Source organism: Mesocricetus auratus, unplaced genomic scaffold (genome assembly GCF_017639785.1).
Source record: "Mesocricetus auratus isolate SY011 unplaced genomic scaffold, BCM_Maur_2.0 Super-Scaffold_15014, whole genome shotgun sequence".
NCBI classification, from domain to species: Eukaryota; Metazoa; Chordata; class Mammalia; order Rodentia; family Cricetidae; genus Mesocricetus; species Mesocricetus auratus.
The window spans coordinates 29,968,519-29,988,466 of NW_024429186.1; the positions used below are offsets into that span (position 1 = coordinate 29,968,519).

At 42.9% G+C, this 19,948-nt stretch overlaps 1 protein-coding gene across 6 annotated transcripts; it reads left to right on the plus strand.

The window, feature by feature from the left end:
- The first annotated feature begins 1,867 nt into the window (after window positions 1-1,867).
- Noxred1 (NADP dependent oxidoreductase domain containing 1) lies at window positions 1,868-19,159 on the plus strand. Of its 6 annotated transcripts, none has more exons than XM_005084013.3 (7): window positions 1,868-1,973; window positions 2,518-2,689; window positions 9,072-9,271; window positions 11,244-11,424; window positions 12,002-12,153; window positions 13,322-13,544; window positions 18,893-19,159. In XM_005084013.3, the coding sequence occupies exons 2-7, from the start codon at window positions 2,535-2,537 to the stop codon at window positions 19,110-19,112; spliced, it is 1,131 nt and encodes a 376-aa protein (XP_005084070.1). In that variant the 5' UTR covers window positions 1,868-1,973; window positions 2,518-2,534; the 3' UTR covers window positions 19,113-19,159. The 6 variants fall into 6 exon arrangements, with proteins under 6 accessions (XP_005084070.1, XP_040599296.1, XP_040599299.1 ...); XM_040743362.1 differs by having other exon boundaries at window positions 1,882-1,977; XM_040743365.1 differs by having other exon boundaries at window positions 1,896-1,954.
- Window positions 19,160-19,948: the final 789 nt, after the last annotated feature.

A 19,948-nucleotide genomic window follows, 5' to 3' on the forward strand; every position in this document is an offset into this window, starting at 1 on the left:
GTTACTTTCCTGAGGATCTCTTACTCTTGAAGAAGTGGTTTAATTTGCTAGTGTGTCAGACTTCAGTAGAGAAGCACAACCACTAGGGGTGCAGATAGGTTATATTTATCCAACCTCACCCCATCGGTCATTACAGGGGTTTGACCCAGGTTAAGATGATGGTGAGCTGTATAAAGTGCTTGCTTTTGTGTCTGGTGGTAGAGTTTGGGGGATGGCTATAAAGTGAGAGACAGCAAGGCTAAGCTAGAACCAAGAGTTACTGTCTTAGTCAGGGTTCCAGAGTAACTTGGAGAGGAAAAGGTTTGTTTGGCTCGCACTTCCACATCACTGTTCATCAAGGAAGTCAGGACAGGAACTCAAGCAGGGCAGGAACCTGGAGTCGAGAGCTGATGCCATCCATGGAGGGTGCTGCTGCCTCCTGGCTTGCTTCCCGGGGCTTGCACAGCAGCTTTCTTATAGAACCCAGGATCGCCAGCCCAGGGGATGGCACCACCCACAATGGACTGGGCTCTCCCCCATCAATCACTAATTAAGAAAATGCCTTCAGGCTTGCCTGCAACCTGATCTTAGGGAAGGCTTTTCTCCACTGAGGCTCCCTCCTTTCACATAACTCTGGTTATGTCAAGTTGATGTAAAACAAGCCAGCGCAGCTCCAGATTAGGTAGGAGGTGTGCTCCCACCTTGGTAGAGGAATAGCCTGGAGGAGCAGTTGGTTTTTGTCACAGAGTTGAAGATGACCTGGCCCAGGAGTGAGCAGCTAAAGGAGGATCCAGGCGTAGGTGGATCGGTTACGGGTCAAGCTGCTGAATTAAACCGAGCCTTACAGCCAGAAAAGTAATGAATAGGGCCTTGCAAGCTGACACAGGAATTGGTTGCCTTTTCATTTCCACATTCTAGAGTCTTCACAAAAACATTCCCTGTGGTTCTCTCTAGCCAGAAACACAAAAGGAATGGATTCTGGGAAGCATTTCAGGCTAGTCAAGTTGCTGTGTCACGAAGCTGCCACACCGAATCCCGTTTTTGAGAACGTACAAATAAATGTCTAGAATTCATGTCTGCAAGGTGCTGTAGGGGTCATGTAGGTCTGCCAGGCTCTGAGTTCCCCTTTCCTGTGGAACAGGAAATGTGGTTTGCAAGAGCAGGGTGTGACATCTACTATTACTGTAAGAGGGATTGGAGAAGCCAAGCATAAAAAGACAAATGGTGCAGTTATTTTTTATGGATTACCTGAAATATGTAAATCCATATGTTGAGAGCAGATTGATGATTCCAGGTGGTTAGAAATGGGAAGGAATTGGGAGTAATTGCTCAATGCAAATAAGATTTCTTTTTGTGGGGTATAAAAATGTTTCTGAAACAGGTAGTCACTCAGCATTCTGAATGCAACCCTGAACTGTTCATTTCAGAATGAGTAATTTTATGTTACCTGAAATTCACCTAGATTTGTTTTTAATCTAATGAGGTTTAGATACTGAGTAGTTTTAAATTCTGACTTCAGCTCAATGACTACAAGATTGGTCATCAAATATAAAAAGACAGGGCAAGGTGGGCGTTGGTGGCGCACACCTTTAATCCCGGCACTCGGGAGGCAGAGGCAGGCGGATCTCTTTGAGTTCAAGCCCAGCCTGGTCTACAGAGAGAGTTCCAGGACAGGCTCCAAAGCTACACAGAGAAACCCTGTCTCAGAGGAAGAAAAAAAAAAAAAAAAAAAAAGGAAATCCAGAACCTTCTGTTGGGATAAGTAAGTTCCATCCTGGCCTGGGATAGCATTCCTGCAAGGAGTAAAAGGAACTGTGTCCTCGTATTCAGGCCAGGAAAATTTGTAGATGTGTCGTGCTCCTTTAAGACCAGAGGATAGAATGAACTGGTTGCTAAGGAGTCGGAAAGACAATTCTCTTGGGTGGCTCGCCTTATGTATGTAGTTTTCACCCATCCAGACCAGCAGTCCTGAGGGGTAGAGCACATCTCTCTTGGTTGGTGAGGGATGTATGGAGATGGGTTTGTGTATGTGGAGGTTTATTTTCTAAGACTGAAGTGCCCATGCTCTAGCTAAGGGATCAGTGGTACCCAGTTCCGGCTCTTTTCTGCCCCACAAGGAACACAGAGTTTACTCAAAGTGGAGATTTTCTTTGAAATCAGGTTCTGTGTGATCAGCAGTGTTTTCAAAGCCCATGGAATGGAGGGGGAAAGCTCCCAGCTAAGAATACCTCTGAAAGCTATTGCTATGGAAACTCCTGCTGAAAAATGCACCTGCAGCCAGTATAGATAAATATTACTGTGAATTCCTTCTCAGGTTTCACGAATCCAGGATTCATGATCCTTAGTTATTAGGAAGCCTCAATGGTCCCACTCAAATAGAGATGGGAATTTCAAGTCCAGATCTGTAAGGAGAGTGGTGCCGAAGCCCACTGCCATGAGGACTCATGACCTAGGCACACGGGCCATCATACTTGAGCCCTGTGCCTGACCCCATTCTCCAGGGCAGGGAGTCATGCTGATTTGTATCTGTCACTGCAGGAGATGGTGGTTTGAAAATGAGTATACTGGATGACCTTGAGTCCCTCAAGTTTGAGTATGGGATTCCAGAGGAAGAGCGTTACTGGCTGTATTTGCAGGGGCGTTATCGGGGATTGATGATCAAGGGCTGTGCCCATGCCGTCTTCTTTTGCAAACTGTTCAGTACTTTGAGGTAAGCTAGTTGGAAAAGAAAGACAAACATCACTGCTGGGAACCCAAGGGACTTGCGCTTTTTATATGGGAGGTTATATTTGGTGGGAAAATTGTTTTTCTAACCTTTCCAATCCACAGTCCATCACTTCTGGTCTGGAATGACTAGCAGAATTCATTCAAGGATGTTTGGTGTGTACATAGTGAAGCTTGGATTAGTGGTGATTTCTAGTCAGGGTGGCTGACTTATCCTATTCACGCCTTTGCTCACCCAAACTACCAGCTTGTCTTCCACGGCACTAATGACCAGTCACCCCTTGTCTACTGCTTCAGATGGAGGCAGTTCTTTCTTCCGAGAATGACCTATTAATAGTGGGTGACAGGGACAACTGAACGAAATCAGGGAAATGGTTCGTGCACAAGTAAGAATATTGACAAAGAGAAACTGTTAAACCAGCCAGGTTCTTGAAAACAATAACTGAAATGAAAGAATTCACCAGAGGAATTCAGCATCGAGGACGATCAAGCAGATGAAATCAATGAACTCAAAGATGGGCCAGTTGAAAGAATTATAAGAACAAAAAGAAAAAAGGAAAGTGAAGAGAAACATTATAGTCGAATTATAAGTATAAATAATATTGAAATCAAGGGAAAAAGAAAAAAATCAACTCATGCACAATGTAGCTTCCATCATGTTGAAGCAAACACTGATACATCAGATGAGATTTTAAATCAAAAACTCTTAAGAGACAAAGAATAGATTTGCTATCACGATAAAAGATAATCTGTGAAGATATGTGCCCTAACATCAGAACATCCAGCTATGTGAAGCAAATACTGCTATACTAAAAGATACTCAAGATGAGATTTCAGTACCTCATTTATAGCCCTCGTTACAGCATCCAGACAGAGATCAAAAAGGAAACAGCAGACAGAAACACGCAGGGGACTGATGGGGACCTCACAAAGCAGGACACTCCACTCAGAAGTAGGAGTGTATGCTTTTCATGGGGTTTCTGCTTCCTTTGTTCTACTTTGTTTTGCTTTGTGACAAGGTCTGACTCTGAAGTCAGCTTTGAATCTTCCTGCTCTCGCTTTCCAAGAGCTGAGATTTCAGAAAACACTTCTTGGTATACCTGGAACATCTCAGGGAGGCCAATCACATAGGACCACAAAATAAGCCTTAACACAGGATTATAAGAGTCATTCTCAGAAATATACTAGAGTGCAGGCTGGATGTGGTGACATACTTTTAATCCCAGCACATGAGAGGTAGAGGCAGGTGGATCTCTGAGTTTGAGGCCAGCCTGGTCTACAGAGTGAGTTCCAGGACAGCCAGGGCTACATAGAGAAACCCTGTCTCAAAAAACAACAAAAAGGGGAAAAAGAAAGAGATGTCAGATCATCTTAGTTCATTTTCTAATTCAGACCACATAAATTCCTGGAAAGAGGAATAATGCAAGCTACAGGCCATGCTCTGAAAGCCAATCTTACAGTAACCTACTCCTATGCAATACCTTTACCCCATTCATGAGAGTTTGAAACTTCATGAATCAGTCACTCTTCAAAGGTTCCGTCTCTCAGCATTGTCACAGGGACAGATAAATTTCAATGAGTTTGGGAGAGGATACATAGTACATCTCTTAGAACTAGAGAAACTTAAGCCCAAGTTAGCAAAATGAAGGAAGCTTTCATTTTTAAGTGTTGCTGTGGTCAGCTGGGTGGTGGTGGTTCACGCCTTTAATCCCAGTGCTTGGAAGGCAGAGGCAGGTGGATCTTTGTGAGTCTGAGGCTAAACTAACAGCCTACTCCACAGGCCCTGGGATCAGTCAAGAGACCTTAGCTCACTAAGGTGAAGATCAATCAAGGAAAATACCCAACATCAATCTTGGTGCACAAGCATATGTACACACCTGCACATACAGCATGTGCACACACACACACACACACACACACACACACACACACATGCATTAACAATTCCTTTCAAACTCTTGCAAAAAATTGAAGAGGAAACATCTTCAAACTTATTTCACAGGCCAGCACTACCTTAATACCAAAGTAAAAACAATACGGTGAGAAAGCTACCAGCCAGTATCCACCACTGATGGATACATTGATGTGAATATCTTCAACAACATATTAGCTACCTGAATTCAACACTACATTAAAAGATTATGTACCATGAACAAGTGCAAGTTACTCCTGGAATGCAAGGATGCTCCAACATGCGAAACTCAGTCAGTGTAATACGTTGATGTAAGGAAGGTTGACTGAGGTAAGATTCCTTTGATACAGGTTTTTGTTCTCGACGAAAGACTTTATAGATGTAGACAGACGACTAGCAAGCAAAGATTCATTTGGAAGAGGAAATACTTGAGAAAGTGGAAGGATGAGCAACCTCGTGTTTGAGGACCACACTTCAAGTCACTGGTGTGCTCTCCTTTATGTTCTCAGATGCTGACGAGAGAGGAATATGGGATGTCTAGTAGGAATAATTTGACTGGTTCTACCTTTTGGGGGGGTGACTGAGACTGTAACCACCTTGGCTGTCCCGGAACTCGCTCTGTAGACCAGGCTGGCCCCAAACCCAGAGATCCGCCTGCCTCTGCCTCCCCAGTGAGATTAAAGCAGCCCCACCATTTATGATGCTTGCGTCATATAATTTTTCCTTGTGCATGCTGCTTGTCATTTTCGTTATCTATAACACACATGTGATGGCTAATCTTGGTTGTCAGCTTGACTATATCTGGTGAAGTAGCTGACTTCTGACTTTATGCCTAGAGACCCTTTGCAAAACCACATTTACTGAAGAAAGACCCAAGTCACATGATTTCAGTTAGTGCAGAAAAGTAATTGACAAAAGTCAACAAACACTGTCCCTTGAAAACAACACTCAACAACTGGAGGGAAATTCCCTCAGTGTACTGAAAGCCAAAGGTGACATCATACTCAAATCAGAAAGCTTTTCCTCTAAGACCAGACACAGGCAAAGATTCCTACTGTCACTACGTCTATTCACTTTAGTCCTGGAAGTCACAACTGATGCACCTAGGTTCAAACAAACAAACAAATTAAAAAACCTCATAGGATAACTCCATCTCAAAATGTCACAAAATGTCTCAAAATGTCACAAAAACTGAGGTGGTGGCGGTGAACACCTTTAATCCCAGCACTCTGGAGGCAGAGGCAGGAGGATCTCTGTGAGTTCTGGTCTACAGAGTGAGTTCCAGGACAGCCAGGGCTACATCAAGATACCCTGTCTCAAAAAAACCAAAACATAAACAAAAAAGAAATAAAGAAAAAGAAACCAAAATTCAAAGACAGCCGCATTTGTGTACATCAACAACAAACCAGCTGATAAAGACTTGCCAACAATGCCAGGCAGGGGTGGATCTCAGTAGTAAAGACATGCGTCAATAGATATGACACTACAAAACACAGGCAATGGAGGCAAAAATAAACAAATAGGATTGTTTCAAACTTAAAAGTATCCACATATCAAAGCAACAGAGAAAAAGCATCTACATAGCAAAGGAGCTGACAGCTAGAAAGGGAGAAAACTGTTTGAAAACTACGTATCTGATGGGGTGCAAATAACCCTTATATGCCTGGGGATGTAGCTCAGTTGCTAAAGTGTTTGCCTAGCATGCAAAAGGCATAGGTTTAATTTCTAGCATTGCACACACCAGGTGTGTCATCCACCTATCATCCCAGCCTTGGGAGAATCAGATGTCAGCTACATACAAGTTCAAGGCCATCGCAGACTACATGAGACCCTTTCTTTAAAAAGCAAAAATTGTTGTGGGATATTTGATTGCACTGTGACACTCTGAGACTGTTAATAAACTTAACCCTGAAGCGGGCAGAGCCAGTGACTAGCTGATTGGAGTTAGTCATAGAGAAGTCAGGGATTTGGATAGAGAGGATGAGAAGGAAGGGAAGGGTAGGTCTAGAGTTCGGAGCTTCTTTTGGTTTTGGGATGAGTTGCTTCATGGCTTCTCTGATCTAGCAGGTTTTCACCCCTTCATCTAACTGTTTAGTCTTTGTTATTGAACAGTACGATAAAGACTTGGTTTAAACCCACATATCCATGGGCTATCAGGGCACTGACTGGGAGCCTGTGGGGCTACAGACAATAATTAAAATATCAGTAGATTCATGTGCAGTCACTAAGCCAACAGAAAAACATAAAAATTCCCAATTGGGAGGCAGAGTTGGGTTGATCTCTGTGAGTTCAACACCAGCCTGGTCTACAGAGCAAGTTCTAGGACAGCCAAGACCACACAGAGAAACCCTGTCTTGAAAAAAAAACAAATAAATAAGTAAATAAAATAAATATCCAGTATATCTATAAAGACCTCCTGCAACTCAGTAATAAATTCACAACCTAATTTTTAATTTAAGACCTCTCCAAAGAATGTATAGAAATCCAACAGGTATACAAAAGGATGCTCAACACTGAAAACCATCAGGAAAATGCAAATCACAGCTACAATATGATATTCCTTCATACCTGCTAGCACAACCATGTTGTAACAACCAGAAATGAACAAGTGTTGGTGATGATGAGGAGAAGCTGCAACATTTGTCCAGTGTTGGTAAGGGTGTAAGAAGTGTAGTTACTATGAAAGTAAGACATAAAATTGCATAAGATCAAGCAACCCCATTTCTGGGTATACACCCTAAGAATTCTCAGAGATATTCATGTGCCTATGTTCATCACAGCCTCACTTAAGGTATCTAAGATGTGGAAGCAATTTAAATGTCCATTGATGATGAATGTGAGTGATTGTTAATGTTAGCTCCATGAGACCAAGAATCATCTGGATTATCTAGATTAGGTCAACTGTGGTGCAAAGACCCAATTTAACAGTGAGTGGCAGCATTTATGGGCTGGGTCCTAGATTGAATAAAAAAGAGACAGTGAGGTGAGTACCAGCATTCATCACTGATTACTGACTGTAGATACAATGTGACCATCCCTGCAAGTTCCTGCCACGGTAAGTTCTTCACCATGATGAACTATACCCCCAGCTACGAGAAAAAAATAAACCCTTGTGGTTTGAATGAGAATGGTCCCCATAAGCTCATATGTTTGGATACTTGGGTCTCCAGTTGGTGGAACTGTTTGAGAAGGATAAGGAGGTGTGGCTTTGTTGGAGGAAATGTGTCAGTGGGAAGTGGGCTTGGAGGTTTCAAAAGACTCAAGCGAGTCCTCATTAGCTCTCTTCGCCTTTTACCTGTGGATCAGAATGTAAGCTCTCAGCTACTGCTCTGGTGCCTGCTTGTCCGATGCTGCCGTGCTCCTCACCATGATGGTCATGGATTCAAACTCTCTGGAACCACGAGCCCCAAACTAAGTCCTTCCTTTTATATAAGTTGCCTTGGCCATGGCATTTTACCATAGCAACAGAAAAATAGCTAAGACAATCTTTAAGATGCTTTTGTTAGTCATCACAGTAGCAAAACAATATAATGAATATATAATAGCTAATATAGTGGATAAACAAACCGTGTTATGTATGTCATGTCAAGAGAGGTGGCTCACATCTGTAGCCTCTGCATTCAGAAAGCAGAGGCAGGGAGGGCAGAAATTTATGTCCAGCTTGGGCTGCACAAGAGTCTTTCCAAAACAAGACGAAACAAAGCAAATCACATTTTATACACATGGTGAAATATTACTATTCGGCCTCAAGAAGGAAATTTTGTAAGCTATGACTTAGTTGAGGCTTGAGGACATGATCCTAAGTGCAAAATGGTAATGCTGCATGATTCTGCTTCCATGTATAGTTAACATTTTTTAAAAAATTTTAAAGTTTTTTTCTGGCTAGAAAACAAACAGTAAGTAAAATGGTAATTCCCAGATGTGGGGATGGGAAGTGAGCTGTTCAGGAATATAAAGTTTCTGCTTTGCAAGGATGCAAAGGGTCTAGATTTTCGGTTGCATAGCAACATGCTTGGATCCAAACATGCTGTGTGCTTAAGATAGTGATGATACATTCGAGTTGACAGCTGTCTGCCCAGAAAATAGACCAAAAAGTTAAGAGAATTGGTCCACAGCTTGCTACACATCACCATATGATGTATGAAACTCATAGCGATGTTCAAGGTTAATAAAATACGAGATATATAGACCTTGTGTTTATGGACCCAGCAAAATAATACAGAAGATATTTTTGTTGATAAATATGTTCATCCAGTCCCTGTTCCTTGGAAAAGCGATGTGTTTTTTCAGGTTGAAGGTTTTATTCCCTAGTAAGGCTGTAAGAGTGTCCTCCAATTGAAATGCTTTGCTTCTGAAGTATTGCATTAGGCTTCCACGTGGAAACAAAAACAACAACAAAACTCCTGGGGAAAACTAAAGCTTGTACATGCGTTGTGTGTCTTTATTCATTCTCTAGAGAACTATTACATCAGGGTCGTCGGACAACACAGCCTCGGACTGTATCATTTGATGCCGCCAATGTCGAGGATGAGAGGTTAAAGGTGGGCATCATTGGATGTGGCCACCTTGGGAAGCAGCTGGCTAACGTACTGCTGAGGCTTGTGCCCATCCCTGCTGAGAATCTGCAGATCTCCACTCGGAGGCCTGAGGCCCTGGGTGAGGAACAGTGAGTGATAGACAGTAGGTGTGGGGCTGGTAGCATTCTCAAAGCTGTTTGGAAAGGTCCCTTTAAGGGTTAGGGTCCTCTGCTTGTTGGCCCTAAACTTGTTGGCTAAGATAATTTTTATCTACTTAGCTATATCCGTCTCTCCTCCCTGTGCCCTTGGTGCGTATTATCTTTCTGGGTATGAAATAGTAGTTTTCCATATAGTATTCAAATCTAACTGGGATATTAGAATCTGGCAAAAAAAATAGCTAACAAATATTTGTATTTGGTCTTATGTTTAAAAAATGACATCTGAGTATAAAAATATGATTCCATTATTGATCACTGCGATCGAAATAAGCACAGTGATTGTTTCTGAGGAAATGGACTGAAAAGAAACCTGTAAGAGCTTCCTGGGGAGAAGGAAATGGTTTATATCTAGGGCAGCAGTTCTCAACCTATGGATCACAACCCATAGGCTAACATACTGCTGAAACTTTTCACAGGGGTCACCTAAGACCATTGGAAAGCATTTATTTACATTATGATTCATAACAGTAGCAAAATTATAGATATGAAGTAGCAACAAGAAGAATTTTATGGTTGGGGGTCACCTCAGCATGAGGGACTGTATTAATCGGTTGCAGAATTGGGAAGGCTGAGAACCACTGATCTATGGGCTACACAGATATATGCACTTACCAAAACTGTTCAAACTGTATACTTCAGAGTTCTGTGTGGCACCATGTAAATTACATGGCAATAAAATGCAAATGAACAGTGCAAAGTAGTATGCATATTGTAGGAAAATTACTCTTGAAGGAAAAATAATCACCCATATTTTTCTCTTCTTTTCTTTTTGTTTGTTAAGACAGGGCTTGTCTGTGTAATCCTAGCTGTCTGGAACTCACTCTGTAGACCGGGTTGGCCTTGAACTCACAGAGATCCGCCTGCCTCTGCCTCCCCAGTGCAGGGATTAAAGGTGTGCGCCACCCCTTCCCAGCCAAGCATCACTTGTTAACATTTTTTGGTCATTGGGTTGAATGCTTACCTCTCCCAACATCTTTTGCATTCTGTTGTTCAGTAACACTTAAAAAGCATACCAGATGGAAGTAAACATTTTTAATTCTTACTTCCAGAAATCCATGTTGCCGTGAGGATAATCAAATAATTAAGTATGCAAAAGAATGAACTATCATACACACCCACACACTTCCCCTCTACATTTATGAATATCTTTGTATCATCTTGTATACCTTACAAAAACTGTTACACCTTCTACAACTCCTGCTAGTTTCTGTTGTTCATTCTCTCATGCTTCTACTACTTTTACCCACTAACTCAAGCCGGTGAACTATCTCAGTGACTCACATGACATCCTCAGTTTGCTCATCTGGAATATGGGAACCATCCTCATTGGTCTCAGGATCCTTGTGCGAGCTGCCTTAAAGAAAACACAGAAAGTGCCAGCTGGCACACGCCTTTAATCCCAGCACTCCCAGGCAGAGGCAGGCGGATCTCTGTGAGTTCGAGGACAACCTGGTCTACAAAGCAAGTTATGGGGCAAGCTCCAAAGCTACACAGAGAAAAACCAAAACAAACAAAGAATACGCAGAAAGCGCTTTATACATTATCCGGGAAGGTCTAATTCTACAGGAAATCGAAGCAGAATGCCTCTTAGAGATATTTTTCCTAGTTTGAATTAAAAAAATAATAGTTAAAACACCTAGTGATTGTTCTAAAATCAGTCCTAAAAGCAATCATGCCACAACTGCAACCTTTGCCAGTGGCCCCGGCTTCTCACAGAGGCAGGGCCTTTTTCACGTAGCTCGAAGAGGCATCCAGGAACAGCTTCTGGTTTCTGTGGCAACGTGACTTAGGCTGCTTACTGAGACACGGTTCCCACCATCCTCTCCCCGCAGCTGAAGTTCAGGTCAAATCTCTCTGCATTGTGCCTTCTCCCCCTTCCGTTCTCCCTCGCAGTTGAGCTCCAGAAACAAGGGGTCCGGTGCTTCTACAACAATGCTTCGCTGGCGAGGTGGGCCAAAGTGTTGTTCCTCTGCTGCTTGCCAGCTCAGCTGCCTAACATCTGCTTAGAAATCCAGTCCAAGCTGGAGAAGACCTGCACCGTGTACAGCTTTGTGGCCGCCATCCCGCTGCCCAGGTATCTCGTCAGCGTGAGAACAGAACGCTGATGTCTCCTCCTTGTTCCCCGCCTTATAGACAGCCCTACCTCCTGGAGTCAGTCATCCATCCTCAGTAACGAGGCAGCGACCACCCCAGCCCCACTCCCGTTTTTACACAAACACCACTTAGGACTGGGGTGTTTTTCCTGTTTAAAACGTTAATGGCTGGAATGTAAAAAAATAAATAAATTTTTAAAAATTAGGAAAAAAAAGTTAATGGCATATTGTTTCCCAAGCACTGCTTCCCACTCTGTGTGCTAATGAGAAAACAGCAGACAACATGAAAAGCTACTAAAAAAATACATGCCAGGCATTATTTCTGTACTCTTGCATCGAGCCAAGAGCTAGGCGCATGATAGCCTTCGGTAACTATTAGGGGGATGGTTGAACAATCCAATTAATCATTGCTCTTAGTGTTGACCCCCAGGCCCACCTCCCGCTGCCTGCGCCGCGCCGGGCAGGGAAGGGGGCTGTTTGGCTGCGATGCCAATGCAGTAGATTGGGTAGTCATTTACTCCAATCTGGCACTGTACTCCCTGTCTTTGCGGCTTCCAGGTTGAAACTTCTACTGAACCACACCAATATCTTGCGGCCCCAGTATCAGTTTTCTGAGGATTTTGACAACATCTGGGGAGGGAATAAGGACATCACAACTGTTCTCCAAGACCCAGTGATTCTTCAGGGTACCTGCCCCTACAGTAGTGTTGGTAAATGCTCAACGGTGTAACTATCGCTGACATTCTTTTAACAATTATCTTCCATGACTGGCGTGCGTGTGAGCATGCGCGCACGTGTGAGCGTGCGTGCATGCGTGTGTGTGTGTTCGCGCGCTGCGTGTGCGCGCGTGTGAGCGTGCATGTGAGTGCGTGTGCGTGTGTTGGGGAAAGCACAAAGTAGATACATTCTTAGTTATCTGAGTTTGGTATGTGTCTTAGGGTTTCTATTGCTGTGAAGAGACACCATGACCACGGCAGCTCTTCTAAAGGAGAAACATTTAATTGGGGTGGCAGAGCTTCCATTTTCTGGGGTTCAGCCCATTACCATCATGGTGTGGCATGGCAGCGTGCAGGCAGATGTGGTGTTGGAGAGGCAGCTGAGAGTCCAACATCTTGACCCATAGGCAGCAGGAAGTGGTCTGTGTCAATGGGCATACCTCAAACATAGGAGACCTCAAAGCCTGTCTCCACAGTGACACACTTCCTCCAGGAAGGCCACACCTCCTTATAGTGTGGCTGTGTGTGAGCTAATAGGGGCCAGTTACATTCAAACTACCATAGTATGAAAAGAGCTGGGTAGATAAAAGCAGCCTTTCTGAAGCAGAGCTGAGAAGCCTAATTTTTGGATCCTTAAGTCTAGACTAGAAATAACCAGGGAAAATAGCTTTATGTGAACAAAGAATGAGCTGGGCTTGGTGGTACACGCCTATAATCCCAGTCTCAGAGAGGAGACAGGAGAATTGGGGTGTCAAGACTCTGGCTATATAACCAATTCGAGATTTGCTGAAGCTGCATGTGAACCTGCCTTAAACAAAAACAAAACCCAGGATAACAACAGCAAAAACCCAAGAGAAAGAAATGTCTGGGGAAAAAAAAAAAAAGAAAGGTTTTCCCAGCTCCTCTGTGGGCAGGGAGCATTGTGGAGGTTCTTCTGCCACCAGCAGTAAATGACTTAGTTCTGTGTTCCCCCCTTTGGTGTGATCAATACATAATGTGTTGTAAAGGCCAAATAGGGCTCACAGCCAGGGAAGGCAACATGTTCATCTCCCGGCCATATTGCCAACCAATTTAGGAGACGAGATTGCCTCTCTGGGTTTCTTTTGGGTTCCCTGCAATTTACTTTTTCTGGATGCTTATTGTTAATTGTCTTCACGTCTAGGGGGAGTAATCCTCAATATCAAATGGCTGGAGGGGGTGTTATATGCAGCCATCAATGCCTGCACAGCGAAGAAAATGATTCACTCACAAGTGCTGCAGCTCCTGAACAAAGTCTTTCTCTCTGAGCACTTGGAGAGTTGTGAGAAAGATGAAGAATCTTGTCCCAAATTTCAGCTAACAGACTTCATGAACAAAAACTACATCAAGAACTTCTTTCATAAAAGGTAAGATGTCAAACATCTGGCCATTGGAATCTGTCTCACAGGGTTTTTTTTGTTTGTTTGTTCGTTTTGTTTTGTTTTTTTGTTTTTGCTTTGTCTTAACAGATGCTTTTTAAAAACATTTCCTGGGCCTGGCAGTGGTGCTGCACGCCTTTAATCCCAGCACTCTGGAGACAGAGGCAGGAGGATCTCTTTGAGTTTGAGGCCAACCTGGTCTACAGAGGGAATTCCAGGACAGCCAGACACAGAGAAAACCTGTCTCGAAAAACAAGAAACCAAAACCAAAACAAAACAAGAAAACTCCAACCAACCAACCAACCAAACAAACACATTTCGTGGAGCCAGGGGCTTGGAGAGACCAGAGGGAAACCTGTAGGAGTCAATTTCTCCTTTTCCCATGTGGTGCTGGTATTGAACTCAGATTCTCAAGTTTGGCTGTGAATACCTTTGCAGCAAGCACCTTTACCTGCCAAGCCATTTCATCTGCCTTACATGCACTTTCGAGTTCTGTCTCAGAGGGCTTTTTGTTTTGTTTTTCTTTGTTTATGAGAGTCTCCATATAGCCCAGGCTGGCCTTGAACCTGTGATCCTACTGCTTCCACCTTCCAAGTTCCAGGATTGCAAGCATGCCCCAACACATCGCCTGACCCTGACCTGTGTTCTCTTTTAAAATTGATAAATAATACAGTTTTTAAAAAATAAAAACAACAGAAGACCAGCTAAAACAAAATAAAAACTTCCCACCTTTTAAATCCTGTTTAAAAGATAATCGTCTCTAATAGACTGTTTTGTCATTTATCTAGGCACCACAGATACTTGTGTTGTTGTATTGTAATGGGTATGCATACCCATTGCTACAGTGTTAGAAACATGGAAGGCATAACACCACTTTTGCTTTCTACATCCTAGTGTTGCCTGCTTGACTTAGGAACAGCAGCCACACAGGAAGCCTTTTAGACACGCTGTGCAAGTTACAAGTTGCCCTGTCTTCCTGTGATAGAGTGTAATTCCTTCCTCTGCTTAAAATGTGCCCAGTGGGCAGCTAGAACATCCACACACTTACTTTGAATACCTGGACAGGTGTTTCTGCTGGGTAAACATATGATTAATTTAGTTAGAGGACACTTACATACATTATTGCTTACCATATGTGATTATCATTTTTCTATAGTGTGGTGACGATAAAGTCACCATTTCTGGTCTTTGTTAATCCAACATGTAAAGCTTGCTGCTGTCATTTCTGGTGATTTCCATGTTTTTAGACTCACTGGACTCTTTGAGTTCCTTTTCTTCTTGGATGACTGGACACGCCATCCTTTTTCAAGCAGGAGTTCCTCTTGGCTTTTGTGATCCTTGACGTTCCTGTCCTTTGATAGTTCTCCTGATGTCCTCCTCTCAGATCTGAGAGTTCTGAGGCATCAATGCTGGGCCCTCTTTTCTTTCATCTACACTTGTTTCTGGGTGATCTTTTCCTGTTTGGGAATTCAAGTTGCCATTTTTAGTCTGGTAGCATAGAACTGTCCATCGGGGCCATGCCTAGGCAATCACATATTTACCTAAGCATCCCTGTTTCTGTGGGTTTCTTACCTAACTACGGGTGCCTCACCAAGTGCTGCAAACTGGAACCCCAGGATCCCAGACACAATCGTCCACCCCAGTTTATCTTCCCCACCCCATATTCTGGTTACCAACAGGTGATACTCTCAGTTTGGAAATGTCCCTCACTTCTCAGTTGTTTTGTTTCCTGAATCTCTTTTAGTTTATTTTTTAATTTTCGTGGCCCCTGTCCTATAATGACTTCCTGAGAAAAGGGTACATTGGAAGTAATTTTGGAGATTCATTATGATTGAAACTGTCTGTGCTCTTACCTACAGTTTTACTGAGAACGTGACTAAGTAGCAGATTCTAGACTGAAATCATTTTCCTAGAGTGTTGTGAGCCCTGCTCCATCCTCTTCAGCTTTTAGGCTTGCTGTTGGGCTCTATAGGGCTTTATAACTCATCTTTTTATATTTTTGCTTTTTGGAGTTAAGGTCTCATCTAGGCCAGGCTGCTCTTGGTCTACTACTGGTCCTTTGGCCAAATCCCAGGAGCTGCGCCATTTTACCCCTTAAAATTTTTCTTTTTTTGGCCGGGCGTTGGTGGCGCACGCCTTTAATCCCAGCACTTGGGAGGCAGAGGCAGGTGGATCTTTGTGAGTTCGAGACCAGCCTGGTCTACAGAGCGAGTTCTAGGACAGCCTCCAAAGCCACAGAGAAACCCTGTCTCAAAAAAACCAAAAAAAATTTTTTCTTTTTCTTTTAATCAGACAGTGTCTGACTATGTATCCTTTCTTGCCCTGAAACTTGCTACCTAAACCAGGCTGGCCTTGAACTCACAGACGTTTACCAGCCTCTGCCTCCTGAGTGCTGGGATTAAAGGCATTAGCATGCCTAGCTAAAGGTTGTCATTCTTGATTGACAAGCACTTAACTGATCGAGCCATTTCCCCAGCCTGCTCCAACACCCCCCACCCCCGCAGTTAATATCACATGTATAGGAGGAGTTCATATTCTGTCTATAAACACACAGCTCTGTGAATTATTGTGATGCGAATGCCCATGTCACCCCACCCTGGAAAAGCAACGTGTTCAGCTGGACTTTGCCGCCTGAGGTCTCCAGACTTCTCTGATCATGTCTCTGCAAGTTCCTACCTTCCCCTCTTTTCTCTGTTACTCTTTTCTCTTTTATTTATAGACCCCTTAGGTGGGCCTTCCAGCCTCACGTTTCCTAGTCTCAACATCCTTGATTCCCCTACCCCCACTTCTGCTTTTTTCAATGCCTTGTTTTTGCTAGCATACTTCAGTAGCACATTTTCATGTCTACTATATTTTGAATTTCAAAGCTTTGAAAATGTCCGAGTATTCCTTTTGATGCCACACCCTGATGCCATTTCCTTACACAATAATCTTATTCTTTTGAGATCATAAATTCTTGTGGTGTTTTTCTCCTCTAATTGGGTTACTTCTTCCAAATTGCTTAAAAATAATTTTTAAAGTTTATTTTCCCCGTGTATGTTTGTTTTCCCTATGTGTGTGTCTATGCACTGCATGTGTGTGTTTATGGCAGCTTCAGGTATAACAAACAAAATTTGAGAACAACCATGAGGCAGACGAATCTCTCTGGGTTTTTTGAGGCCAGCCTGGTCTGCAGAGTGAGTGTCAGGACAGCCAGGGGCTACACAGAGAAACCCTGTCTAGAAAAACAAAACAGAACAAAACCCAAAGAGTCTGGTAAGGTCTTTTGCCCATATAATAACTGGGTTCTTCATCTTCTTGTTAAATTTTTGGAATTAGTTCTGTATTTTAGATAATGGTCTCTCTAATTTCCAAGACAGATCGCAGAGATCCTCCTGCCTCTTCCACCAGAGTACCAGGATCAAAGGCAGGCACCACCACTGCCAGGCATTAGTCTCTTATTATTGAATGTGTCGTTTTTTTCAGGCACTTTCCAATCTGTGATGTGAGTTTTCATTCTCTTGACAGTGACTGTCACAAGACAGACTTTGTTTAATTTCTTTAATTGAGTCAGAGTGTCAGTCTGTGGCCCTATTTGGTCCAGAACTCATGAGGTTCAGGCTGACCTTGAACCTGCAACCTCTCAATCTCCTCCTCCGTTTGCTGGGATTACAGGCATGTACCACCATACCAGATCTGTAACTGAGCTCACTCTTTCTCTCATGGATTATGCCTGTCATGTCTGGAATGGGTAATCTTGACTTGTCAGCCTGATTGGTTGGGTTAAATTGCTTTCAGGATGATAGTGCAGTCTTTCAAGTGTGACTGTGAAGGTGTTTCTAGGGAGGATAAATATGCATCATAAAATGGACCAAAATGCCGGTATATAGGAAGGAGATATGAGTTTTGTACATTGACCTTATAACCAACAACCTTGTACTAATCCTGGTCAATTCTAGATAACCCCATACTTCTTCATAGATAGTGTTTTATAATACCAGAATAATATGAATTCCTCCTTCATGTGTGCTTGTATCATTGGCATAATTTGACTCACACAAACATGATATACACGCATAATTGAGTACATTCTTTTTTTTTAAATAATGTTCTTACGTATAACAGGCTGACCTCAAACTCACTATGTTTCTAGAAATGGCCTTGAACTTCTGATCCCTGCCTCCACCTCTGGGCACTGTGGTTACTGGAATGTGCCAACACACCAAGTTTGTGTGGTGCTGTGGGTTAAAACCAGGGCTTTGTCATGATCAGCAAATATTCCAGCAAGGGACCTACATCTCCATTACTATTCCTTTGAACACACTGCTGTCTGTTTGGTCTCTGCAGAGGCAGGAGAATGAATTCTTTCACCTATCTTTCTTTAACATTCTTCCCTCCTTTATGGGGGTCCTAAGTTCTAGTATTTGTTTCCTTCTTTCTGAAGAACTGTGAACATTCCTTGTAAGATTGATATACTGACAACAATCCCTCCAACTTTGGTTTGATAATGCTTTTATTTCTCCTTCACTTTGGAAGGATAATCATACAAACTGCACATTTCTGGGGGATGGAGGGATGGCTCAAAGGTTAAGAGAATTTGCTGTTCTTGCAAGGACCTGGGTTTGGTTCCCAGCACCCACAGGGTAACTCATAGTCATATGAACCAGGAGATCTCATGCCTTCTCTGACACAAGGAATGAGTGTAGCGCATATCCACACATGCAAGCAAAACAAATAAATCTAAAAAAGATTCACAATTCTGGTTGATGGTTTTAATATTTCATTCCCTTGTCTTTCTGTTTGCATGGCTTCTGAGAAATCAGTTTCTTACCACCGTAAGACCCTTCTATAATGAAGTAGTTTTCCTCTGGCTTCTCTTGGGATTTTGGCTTTCTATTGTTAACTTCCTATAATTTGAAAATATGTCTAGGTATAGTTTTTGTTGTCATTTTATTGTTGGTATTGGTGTTCTTAGCTTGCCTGGACCTATGGCTTGCTATATGATTTGGGAAAAATTTCAGTCATTATTATTTCAGATATTCTGTTCCTTTCCCTCCTCACCTTCTAGTATTACCTGTCTGTCATCTGTTTATCTGATGTATATTTATGCATATAAGTGTATAAAACACATAGATATGCATATATATTTGTATATTCTGTATGTTTCATAGTTCTTGCATATGCTGACCCATATAGCTCAGGCATTGCTGTTTTCTTTTCTTCACTTTTCTGTCTGGAAATTTCTATAGTGATACAGTCAAGTTCAGAGAGTCTTCCTTCAGTCTGGTGTTTCACACCCAAGCTGTATGTATTAAACAGACTGAAAGAAAGTAATGCTATCTTTGTTTCCCCCTCAGGCCTTTCCCCTGGTTTGATCTGACTATTGCGCAACTCAAGGAGACGCCCTTCAGCCAGCATCTCTCAACAACTCCTGTCCTCCAGGAACACCTTACTCTTCTATACTGCAAATCATTCGGCATCCCCCTAGTCAGAGAGAAATCACCAGAGGCCCCCAAAGCTTCTCCATCCCAAGGGGTCGGGGCCGACAAAGAGCCACGCACTGTGTCTGAGAGCTGAACTAATGACTTGGGTGTAGAATAAAATAAGAGGTCCACATACATCAATATACTTGGGTGTATCTAGCTTTTTGACACAACCTAGTACATTGCTTCCCCCCAGAAAGCCTTTTTAACACAAATTATTTCTCTTCTAAATGCTAAATCCAAGTAATTTTGTCATAATCATACAACCAAACAGGAAACCTTCTTTCCCTGTGATAATATAAAGTTTGATTTTCCTACTTTTTTGGGTAGAGAAATAAGTGTTGGGTGAGCAATCTTAGTTGAAGTCTGATTAATTCTTACTTGTTTTAGTTATATATGACTATTCGAGAATGGCTATTTAAAGCTATTCCCATTTAAACCACTTAAATCCATAAAGCCATAAAAACATTACTGGTAAAGATGTAGCTCAGCTGGTGGGGTGCCAGCCTAGGATGCACAGAACTGTGTGCTCAGTCATAAGCACCCCACAAATTTGGTGAGGTGGCACCTGCTTGCAATCCCAGCACTTAGGAGGTGGAGGCAGGAGGATCAGACCTTGAAGGTTGTCCTTGGCTACATAGTGAATTTGAGGCCAGCCTGAGATATAGGAGACCATGTCCGTGCCCCCCAAAGGCCCCCCAGGCTCCCAGTCAACCAGCACCACCACCACAAACAAAAAAGCTGCTGCTGCTGCTGGTGGTGCATGCCTTTAATTCCTAAACTCATGAGGCAGAGGTGAGTTCAAGGCCAGCCTGGTTCCAAAATATCAAGTTCCAGGATAGCCAGGGCTGTTGCATAGAGAAACCCTGTCCTGAAAAACCTGAAACAAAAGCAGACACACACAGAGGGATGCAGAGTGGTGCAGAGGGA

Excerpts from the sequence above, each read along its gene's own strand:
- Noxred1 (XM_005084013.3), top strand. The coding sequence starts at position 2,535 with ATGAGTATACTGGATGACCTTGAGTCCCTCAAGTTTGAGTATGGGATT. Across the intron at positions 11,425-12,001 it reads GCCGCCATCCCGCTGCCCAG|GTTGAAACTTCTACTGAACC; the intron begins GTATCTCGTCAG and ends TGCGGCTTCCAG. Across the intron at positions 12,154-13,321 it reads CTGCCCCTACAGTAGTGTTG|GGGGAGTAATCCTCAATATC; the intron begins GTAAATGCTCAA and ends CTTCACGTCTAG.